Source organism: Silene latifolia, chromosome 2 (assembly GCF_048544455.1).
Source record: "Silene latifolia isolate original U9 population chromosome 2, ASM4854445v1, whole genome shotgun sequence".
Taxonomy (NCBI): Eukaryota; Viridiplantae; Streptophyta; class Magnoliopsida; order Caryophyllales; family Caryophyllaceae; genus Silene; species Silene latifolia.
The window spans coordinates 107,111,016-107,122,517 of NC_133527.1; the positions used below are offsets into that span (position 1 = coordinate 107,111,016).

An 11,502-nucleotide genomic window follows, 5' to 3' on the forward strand; every position below is an offset into this window, starting at 1 on the left:
TCAAAAGATTGAGAAAGTGAGCATCCAAACAAAAAACCTTTATAAATCTCGATTGTTATATTCTCTTCAATGTTTAAGATATCTTCTAAAACAAGGATTAGCCTTTCGTGGACATAAAGAAAGTGAGAATTCTAGTAACCGGGGTAATTTTCTTGAACTTTTAAAATGGCTTGCCGAAAAGAATGAAACCATTGCTAAAGTTGTTCTCTCTAAGGCACCAAAGAACCACAAAGCAACTTCCCCAAAAATTCAAAAAGATCTCATCAAGTGTTGTCCAAAAGAAACTACTAAGTTGATTATTGAAGATCTTGATAATGATTTATTTGCTATTTTAGCCGATGAGTCAAGTGATGTATCTCATAAAGAGCAATTGGCCATTTGTTTGAGGCATGTTAATAAAAAGGGCAAGGTGTGTGAAAAATTTCTTGGTATTGTGAAGGTTGATGATACTACTAGTCTAACTCTTATGAAAGCAATTGAGACTTTACTTGGTGACCATAAATTGCTTATGTCAAATATTCGTGGTCAAGGATATGACGGGGCTAGTAACATGAGAGGTGGAATTAATGGTCTTAAAAATTTGGTAATGAGAAATTCTCCTTCCGCTTATTATGTTCATTGTTTTGCACACCAACTTCAATTGACTCTTGTTGCGGTTGCAAAGGAGAATTGTGATTGTGCATCTTTTTTTCAACAACTTGGATTTGTACTTAATGTTATTGGGCAATCTTGCAAGAAGTTAGAAATGGTAAGAGAGACTCAAGCTAAAAAAGTGTTAGAAGCTTTGGGGTTGAATGAAATTGTAAGCGGGAAAGGGTTGAATCAAGAACTTGGATTAAGTAGGCCGGGGGATACTCGTTGGGGTTCTCATCATAAATCAGACATGAATCTTATTGTTATGTATTCCTCGATGATTGACGTTCTTGTTAAAGTTGGTAAAGATGCAAAAAGTAACGAAGATCGTGCTAAAGCTCAAAGTGCCGTGGACCATCTTGAGTCATTTGAGTTCATCTTCATGTTACATTTGATGAAAGTCATCTTCGGGTATACTAATTCTTTGTGTGAGGCACTACAAAGAAAAGACCAAGATATTGTTAGTGCAATGACTCTTGTTGACTTGACTAAGAAGCATTTGCAAGACACTAGGGATCATGAATGGGACAATTTCCTTCAAAGTGTGAGTGCTTTTTGTGCAAAACTTAACATTGATGTTCCAAGTATGAGTGATTCTTATGCCCCTCGTGGAAGATCAAGGCGCTTCTTTTATACGAAGACCAACCTTGAACGATTCCGCATCGATATGTTCCTAAGTGTTATCGATAAGCAACTTCTTGAACTTAATGATCGTTTTGACGAGGTAAATACGGAGTTGCTCTTGTGTATGGCTTGTTTGAGCCCGGTTAATTCATTTGCTTCTTTTGACAAGAAAAAATTGATGCGGCTTGCCGAGTTTTATCCTAATGAATTTTGTGCTCTTGATAAAGACAATCTTGTGTTTGAACTTGATATCTATAAGAGTGACATGAAACAAGACTCAAGATTTCAACAAGTGAAGAATCTTAGCGAGCTTTCTATGTTGCTTGTTGAAACAAATAAACATGTTTGTTATCCACTTGTTTATAAGCTTTTAAAGCTTGTGTTGATACTCCCGGTGGCGACGGCAAGTGTTGAAAGAGTATTTTCTTCTATGACATTTGTGAAGAACAAGTTGAGGAATAGCATGGGTAATCCACTCTTGAATCATTGTTTAGTTACATATATAGAGAAAGATTTTTTTGTGCAAGTTAGTGATGATGATGTATTGAAGCGTTTTCAGAACATGAAATCTCGTCGGATGACTTTAAATATTTAGTATTTCTTTTTATAGCATGTTGTTTACTATGTAAGACGAAGTTTAATACTTAAGCATTTTGTTGTATTGTTAGATTTTTTTTTTTCTCAATTGTGCACTCCCATTGTAAAAACTCTGGGTCCGCCACTGGTAAGGGAGTAACACACGCTTCCCCAACCCTTAGTGAAGGTTATTACCAATGTTTTGCTAATAAAAAAATGTCTATACATTAATACATGGGATTTTAATGAAACATTTGCTACCCATTATGGCTTTAAATAATTAAATTTAGCAGAATTAACACCCCTCTCATTTAAATTAAAGGTAACAGTTGCTTTATCACACTTGCCGCACGTTTTACAACGTGAATATCTTTAGTTACGCATTATTAAAAATTATAAAAATTTGATATTCTTATAACATTCATGGGAATAAATCAAATAAAATTTCTCATAACTATATTTTGTCTTATAGATTAACAATAATATTAAAGATTCTCTACGATCATAAATAGTATCAAAAAGCAAGTGCTACCTTCGATTTGGATAGGAGTATATGTCTATCAAATCAAACAAACTTGTACAGTTGTACATAAGTTATGAAAAACAACACATAGGGAAATCAAACCTGGGATTGAAAACTTGAGGTACCATATACACCCAAGAAGAGCTTCAAAAGTCCAGCATGAACCATAACTGGCTCTTCATCATCTTCGCCATGGCAGCCGAGCCCAGAAAACAGCCCATTAAGCTCACCATGTTGAAGGGGTACCATATCCTTCAAATTTGACCCGAATCCCTGTGTAAAATCCTTAAGGCCTGCGAAACCCACCAGCCCAATAGACCCATTTTGGGTGATCACAAATCCCTCAGAATTATGGGAGTTTGCAGTATTGCACGTGTTCCATGAGTCTAGTAATATATTTGTTGATGCCAACAAGTTTGCTGCCATTTCACTTGTCTCAAACCTGTGAATTTTTTTATATTAAATTAGTATACTTTCCCTCAAAAAAAAATTGTATACTTCATTTAACAACAATAGAAAAAATTAATTGGAGTACAAATCCTAGTGTAAAACGGACTTACAGAATAATATATGTACTCTACCGGCATAAAATGGGTTTTTCTACCAACTATTTTCACCAAGTAGGGTCTTAGTCTTGTTAAGAGTAGATTTGTTTTACATTATACGTAGTATTTGTGTAAAAATGTCTTATAAGTAGTGGCCGAGTCAGAAATTGACCGTAATGAGGGCGAAAAATCTCAGCGGGGCGAACGGGTAATGCTTTAAGGGAAGCTCGAAAAACGTTATCAGATTTTAACTAAAATTTTTGAAAATTTCAATCGCTGAACGAGTGCCCCTGGTAGCTGCCCCTAGCTCCGTCACTGCTTATAAGAGCCGAATTACGAAGGAAGTCAAAAGAGGGAAATAAACAGGGAAAACAGGGGGAGTTTTAATGTACTTACAATGAACCTTCAATAGCTTCCATTATTAAATTTGTTGGTAATGTTGTTTTTTCGTTTGAATTTATGAAAAAAGAAATTCACATGAGATAGTTTAATGTGTGAAGAGAGGGGAAATGATGGTTATTGACAGTTTTGTCAAATGGTCTTTTGAGAGCGTTTTGATTATAATTGGAAATGAATGATGAGGCTTATATTGGGGGTGTTGCACACAGTCAATTGTTGTCGTTGTCGTTGTCATTGTCATTGTCAAATGTTTTGGAGTTAGTGTACGAGCGTGAATGATTGTTCATATATTGTCAACATTCGTGGGTTTATTGGTAAATTTGTCAAATATTTCATGTAAATGTTCTTGCAAAACAAATTAAATTCTAATGAATAAGAAAATTTATACTCCTTTTTGTGAGAAAAAAAAAAAGCAAATGTAAATTGATTGGATGGAGGGAGTATATTATACTTCTATATTGATTTACTATACAATTGTTGTACCGAATATCTAAGTATTGAGGTTAAGATAATTGTTTTTAAGAGTGTAGCGTACATGTGAAGGGTGACGGACTTTAATACATCGAGTAAGGTATGAGGTCCATTATGATATAGTATTTGAAATTATATGGAAAATACTAATGAATTCCAAAGTAGAGCACTCATCATTGTTTTTTTTTCTTGTGTGTGTTTAATTAAAAAAAATAACAAAAAATACAATATAGTGATTATAGTCATAATTTCTAGCAATGTTAGTATCCTAGTTCAATGGTTCTAAGTTGTTAATCTGTGGTACTTTTCCGAATTGGCCTAAATAATTAGAGATTCGAACTTTACTACCGTACTACTTTAATAAGTAAAAACTTTATTTTCTCCCCATAAATACAGATATTATCACCAAAAATAGTGACTATGAACCTCTTTGTAGATTTTAAATCATAATTAAATCCCTAACCATAATATAATTAATAAAAATATTACTCGAATTTTTCTAATAAGGTTCGACACTACGTATAATTTAGCATTTAGCTTCGACAAATCATATAGGCAATATAGCACGTCGTGTACGTGGTAATCACGCAAGTGAAAATGATACGGACTCCATAAAACGCGTGCCTATTGGATTTGTCAATTGTGACTAAAGACTGAGGAAGAAAGACAGAAAGGACGACCAAGGCAACAAGCAAGAGTCAAGAGTCGAACAAAGTGTTGTTTTCAGAGTCAACTTCTCCTACTTGACTTGTGTAGTCTAACAAGAGCATACGACCAAGCTATGAGAACGCTCCACTATGCTAACGATATTTATCGGTGTTTTTCCAACATTTCCATAGTTCTTGGTATGGTTAATTTGCTGGGGATAGGAGCAATTGTTATCGGGTACTGTAGCTCAAAAATACGAGTCCGGAAAACCATGGACCTATAATTTGGTCAGTCGGGTTGGGTTTTGGTTGAGTCTGGTCATATCGAGTTCAGGTCATATCCGGTTGCAGCTAGATCATTCGCAGCAAACAAAATATCATCAACATATAAGACTAAAAATAACAAATCTACTCCCACTGGCCTTAATGTAGAAACACCGATCAACGGTATGTAGATACACCGATCGACGGTAAGGGATTGTTAGATATTCATTTAGTTTGAATTAGTCTTTTGTTATCTGTTACTCCCTCCGTCCTGATCAATTGTTATCTATTGTCATTTTGGGATTTATCACTCATTTGTTACAGTTAGTCTTGCTATAGACGGGTCAAATAGCTTGAAAGTGGTGACATTATAGACGGATATGTGCCGTCTATAATGAGATTTTGTGCAATTATTATCTATTTTCACTTTTTGTAATATTTAAACAAGTGGACAAGTGGGTGTGTGAGAGAACTCATCAATTTATTATTATTTTTCTCAATTTTTTGATCTTTGTGCCGAAAAAAATAGATAACAAATAGAGTTTGTTTACTAAATTCTAGTTTCTAGTGACTCCTATTCTTCAGGAATAATAGAGTTTGTTTCTAGTCAATTGCTTAGTTCCATGTTTTTATCTAGTTAGGCGTAAGTGAGCAGTAGGTGGATTATACATCTGATGTATTACCACCAATTCATTAGTTTCTAAAAGTTTTTGAGTTTTGTTGTAAAAATTCTGAGTTTTACTATAAAGTTTCTGAGTTTATTCATTTAAACATTAAGCTCTAAAAAATTACAATGAAACTAAAAAACATTATATATAATTTTAGTCAAATTTGTGTTTTAAAGGAAAAAAATTAAAATCTAACTTATAAATTTTAATAAACACAAAAAAAATATACATATGCTAAAAAAAAAATAAAGTTTGAGGTAATAAGCTCAAAAAATATACATATATGCTCAAAAACAAAAAGGTTGGAGGTAGTACATCCGATGTATGTTCCTTTTTCTCCGTAAGTGAGTTACTTCTCTGTTTTTGTAAGCTATTTATAACTCATCTACTTGGCCAATAAAATCAACACAAATTCTCATTTGTGACGACCTTACCCGTCGCAAGCTTGTAACGGGTCGGATACATACCATATTAGATGAGAATGGGCCGAATAACTAATAAAAGTGACCGACAAGAGTTGGTGTAGGTAGATGAGTCATGTACTCCATCCATTCAACTCCACTTTATAAGTTTCTCTTTTGCGCACTATTCACAAGCGAACATTCAACTTCAATTTTTTCTCGATACATAAGTGAAAATATATTCATGTGGGATCTTATTTGATTCGTCTTTAAGAGTATATTAAAAATATCTAACTTTTATAATTTTTGCAAATACGTCGCTAATGGTATTTATCGTGGAAAAGCTGTGTTGGCAAACGTGATAAAACAAACTTGCAAAGTGGAGTTGAATGGAGGGAGTACTTTATAAGTACAAAATCCAATATTTAATATATATTTATTGGATTTTATATTCATGCCTTTAATGCTTCTCAGTGTAAAGCATGTATCAACTCCATCACAACTTCATACTTTCCTCCATTGTTTTGCATCCAATAATCCATTTCTCATTTTATTTGTCATTTTTACATCCCAAAAATTACCAGAAATTCACACTTTAACATTCACAAGTTTTTTTTAAATAAAAATAAAATCTCACTCTTTTAAAGATTATAATCTGAAGATCAAAATCTCAAAAGATTCATTGTCATGTGCAAAACGAGTATGAAGATCTACCAACAAAGATTAACTACAAGAAGCCATAAAATACGGTTTAACATTCTTTTGTTTTTTTTTTCTAATTAAAAATGTTTGGTGAATAATTGTGCTTGACGAAAGAAATGAGTTGAACAATCTCACATTTTTGTAAACTAGGATTTTAGTTGTTGTTTTCCAGTTTTGGGATTTTGGTAAAAATTAGAGATTTTTTGTTTGCAAGACTTTGTTATGGAAGTGAATTTTTTGGGATTTTTTTTTGGTATATTTGATCACTTTGTAATATATTATGTAACTAGAAGAAGCCATCAAATCTGGTTGTTTATTTATTTTGTGAATTATTCTTAATTGGAATAAGATGTTTACATTTTATCCTTGTTTTTATGTTCTAGTGGTCATTATATCCTTATTTGTATGTGCTAGGCTGTTACGTGGTGACATTGTAACACCCCCATACTCCAAGTGCCTTACCAGGACCACTTAAGGCATGCGAATGCTACCATATCGGTTACCCGATGCAATGTATATCAAATAGACAATAAAGAAACGTACTTTAATAAATGAATTTAAAGCGATACAAGTCCAAAACACAAAACTGATAAAGTAAATACAGCTGTTCCAAAAGTACTAATCCAAAATAACTTAAAAGAATGTTTATGACACAGCGGAAGACTTCTAGACATCTCGTGGCAACTCAACCCTCTATCCCATGCGCCTCAACTCATACCTGCTCACCATCCCCGAATGGATCACCACAGTTTTCAAAACATTTAAACTGGGGTCAGTTACTGTTTACATAAAACAATACAACAAAAGCAATACAACAATCCAATCCACCAACCAATCTCCATCATATCACCACACACCTGACTACACACTAAAGTGTGTAGTTTGCCAGAATACTCATCGCAACAAGTATTCCACACCGCCAGTGGGGGACCGCAACCGTTCCCATCAAAGCCCCGATTATGTCATCCGAGTGATAAACCCAAGTTCCTAAATGTGCACATCCCTTCTGTGGCGGGTTCCACAGAAGGCGAATCAAAGGCGTGAAGCCACTCCCGCAAGTGACTCCACTCAGCCAAGGACGCACCTCGCAAACCACAGACAATTATACAACAACCACAATATACCACAACAATTATCATTTACCAATTCCGATATAAACCAACAATTATACGTAACTTCTTTTCTTTTGAAAGGTCTTAGAAAGGTGAAAAAGTGATTAAAAAGAATGACGGAAGGCTTTTATACTAACCACGCGTTATTAACAAAACCCGGCTAACATAACCCGTAAGACCAACCTACTCGATCGAGTAAGTGACTTACTCGATCGAGTGACCCTTACTCGATCAAGTGTCACACATAGTCGATCGAGTACCCATCAGGCAGACTACTGTTTTGCGTAAAAACATACTTACTCGACAAAGTAAGCCCCACTCGATAGAGTACCCATAGACATAGAAAACTGTAGTATTACAGTCTTCCCTCCTTAAAAAGAACTTCGTCCCCAAAATTCAATCCATACAGAAAAACAAAACATACTATCTCAACTCCGACACAATAACATAACCAAAACTCAAAACAAAACTCCGAACCAAAACTCAAAGACTCAAAGAAACTACTAACTGTACCAAAACTAACATAAAACCACACCAAAACTTTATGCGACCATCTCCTAACCTCCTAAAAGAAACATGGTTACGTCTCCGTAACCACACATACCTGATCAAAAAGATATGGATACCGCTCCCTCATAGACTCTTCCGCCTCCCAAGTAGCTTCCTCAACCTCATGGTTAGACCCAAGAACCTTAAGCAACACTGTTTCCCCATGTCTAGTTTTCCGAACCTTGCGATCTAGAATCTGTTTTGGCACCTCAAGATAAGACAAGGACTCATCCAACTCTATGTTCTCCACCTCTAACACATGTGAAGGATCGCTCACATACTTCCGTAACTGAGATACATGAAACACATTATGCACTCTATCCAAAGCTGCTGGTAACATTAACCGGTAAGCAACCTCACCCACGCGATCCAAAATCTCATATGGTCCGATAAACTTCTGGCTCAGCTTCCCTTTCTTATCAAATCTCGTCACCCCACGCATAGGAGACACTTTCAAAAGGACCTTGTCCCCAACCTGAAACTCTATGTCACGACGATGTAAGTCCGCATAACTCTTTTGTCGATCCTGGGCCGCTTTCATCTTTTGCCTGATCAGCTTAACCTGTTCTATCATCTCCTGTACCATCTGTGGTCCTAAAACCACTGCCTCAGCTCTATCATCCCAGCAAATCGGACTCCTATACCTCCTCCCATACAAAGCCTCAAACGATGCCATCCCAATACTCGTGTGATAGCTGTTGTTATAAGAAAACTCAATAAGATCTAATCTATCTTCCCAGCTACCACCAAACTCCATCACACAAGCTCGCAGCATATCCTCCAAAATCTTGATGGTCCTCTCTGTCTGTCCATCTGTCGCAGGATGAAAAGCAGTACTCATTTTCAAAGTCATTCCCATCAACTCCTACAACTCTCTCCAAAACCGTGATATGAATCTCGCATCTCTATCTGATACTATATCCTTAGGCACCCCATGCAAACGAACCACATGCTTTCTATATCCCAAAGCTAACTGTATCTTTGTCCAAGTATCCTTCATCAGAACAAAGTGAGCTGACTTAGTCAAACGGTCAACTATTACTCACACTTTGACAACTTTGCATATAGCTGATTGTCATGCAAAGTCTGCAACACTAACCTCAAGTGCTCCTTATGCTCCTCCTTAGCCTTAGAATAGACTAAGATATTATCGATGAAGACCACCACAAACCGATCCAAAAACTGACTAAAGACCCGGTTCATCAAATTCATAAACACTGCAGGTGCATTAGATAACCCAAACGGCATCACAACGTACTCATAGTGACCATACATCGATGTAAAAGTTGTCTTCGGTATGTTCTCATCCCGAATCTTCACCTGATGGTAACCCGACCTCAAATCAATCTTAGAAAAGACCGCTGCCCCGTTCAACTGATCAAACAATTCATCTATCCTTGGCAAAGGATACTTATTCTTCACTGTAACTCTGTTCAACTCTCTGTAGTCGATGCACAACCTCACAAACAGAACTGGTGCTCCCCACGGTGATACACTAGGTCTAATGTATCCCTTATCAATCAAATCATCGAGCTGTTTCTTCAGCTTCTCCAACTCCTTAGGACCCATGCGGTACGAGGCCTTAGATATTGGTCCCGTCCCAGGTTTCAACTCCACACTGAAATCTATCTCCCTCTTTGGTGGTAAACCTGGTATCTCCTCCAGAAAAACATCTGGAAACTCTCCCACCACTGGTATCTGATCAACTGTCGAACTCACCATACTATGGTCTCACACGTGGCATAAGATCAACGGACACCCCTTCCTTAGATAAGACTTCAATGTCACCGCTGTAATCAACTTGACTTTGGGTTTGACAAAAAACTCACGATAAGACACACCAACTCCCTTAGGACCTCTTAAAAATACTCTCTTTTGGTGACAGTCTATTCTAGATTTATGCTTATCCAACCAATCCATGCCAACTATCATCTCAAAACCATCCATAGGAAACTCTAACAAGTCCACTGGTAAGTCAACCTGCCCAACTATCATAGACACCCCCTTATAAAACCTCCCACAATATATAGACTCTCCTGACGGTATAAAAACTTCCTATTTTACAGACTTAAACTCTCTCAAACCTAAAAGCATAGCATGACCCGACGATACAAAAGATTGTGACGCCTCCGAATCAAACAAAACAAAGGTAATGACACCATTAACAAGAAAAGTGCCTGTGATTACGTGAGCATCATCCTCAGCTGCTTTCTTCTTCATCATAAAGAGCTTACCACTGGTCTTCTGTCCACCTCCCAGGAAAGTACTGGCAGAAGTAGACGGCTTAGCAGCCGACCCCTGGTTGTTGTTCGTCGCTGGTCTCTGATATGAATTACTGCCATTGCGGTTAGCCCCATTATTGTTGTTGTTCTGACCACCCTGATTGTTCCATGACCCAGCCGGCCTATTAATAGCATAACTCTGAGACAGACCCTGAGAGAAACTCCCCTGTGACTGCCTCTGAAAACCCCTGCCCACAGCACTGGTGCACTTATGTCTCTTGTGGCCCATACCGCCACAGTTACAGCACGATATCCCCCAGTTGCTACTACCACCACCTTGGCCACGCCCAAAAGAAGCTCCACCAGTGAACCCCGACCCCGAAGAGTAAGCCCTCACCTGTTTATGGTTACCCCTATTATAACTATACTGACCACCACCCTCGCTCTCAGCCTTCCTCTTCTCAGAACCTCTCTCCCTATTCTCCCTAGCCATCTCTACCAACCTCTCAGCTCTTCCGGCATACTCATATACCTCCTTAACATCAGTAAGGACTCCTACAGGCAACTTCTCCATGATCTTAGGTGTGAGACCCTTCTCAAACCTCAACTCTAAATTCTCTTGACTCAGCCCCATATCCTCTGCGTACCTAGACTTCTCATTGAACTTGTGATAGTACTCAACCACTGTCATATCCGGAGCTATCTTGATGTCATCAAACTCCTCCCTTAACTTACTACGGACATGCTCTGACACAAACACTCGACGCATAGCTCTCTTGAATTCACTCCAAGGTATAGCCGACAACCCCTGTTTCACATATAGGTCTAAGGCACTCTCCCTAACCTTATCCCACCACTCTCCGGCCGCATCTCTCAAGTAGAACGCAACTTGTTCCATTCTAAAGTCCTCAGGGTAATGAACCACGTTCAGAATGTTCTCCATCTCTCTATGCCAATTATCAAGCAAGATTGGCGCATCTGTACCCATGTACTCTTTCGGATTGAAACGAGCGATGTTGATACTCATCTTAGCAAAATCCACTCCAGCCTCTTTATCTTTCCCAAACTTCTTTAAAGCATCAGTGAGAGCGTCTTGGTGCTCTAGCATCTTAACTATTTCATCAATACTCATATTCTCAGCCCTATCATACAACACGTTTCTCTTT

At 37.3% G+C, this 11,502-nt stretch overlaps 1 protein-coding gene across 1 annotated transcript in view; it reads right to left on the reverse strand.

Annotated features, from left to right (window-relative positions):
• LOC141642880 (lipase-like PAD4) overlaps positions 1-3,522 on the reverse strand; it is a 36,610-nt gene extending 33,088 nt beyond the window's left edge. The window contains exons 1-2 of the mRNA XM_074451856.1: positions 3,298-3,522; positions 2,459-2,798 (exon numbers count right to left, since the gene is read on the reverse strand). Coding sequence (XP_074307957.1) covers positions 2,459-2,798; positions 3,298-3,320 — 363 coding nt within the window. The 5' untranslated portion in view covers positions 3,321-3,522. The remainder of the gene's footprint in view (positions 1-2,458; positions 2,799-3,297) is intronic.
• Positions 3,523-11,502: the final 7,980 nt, after the last annotated feature.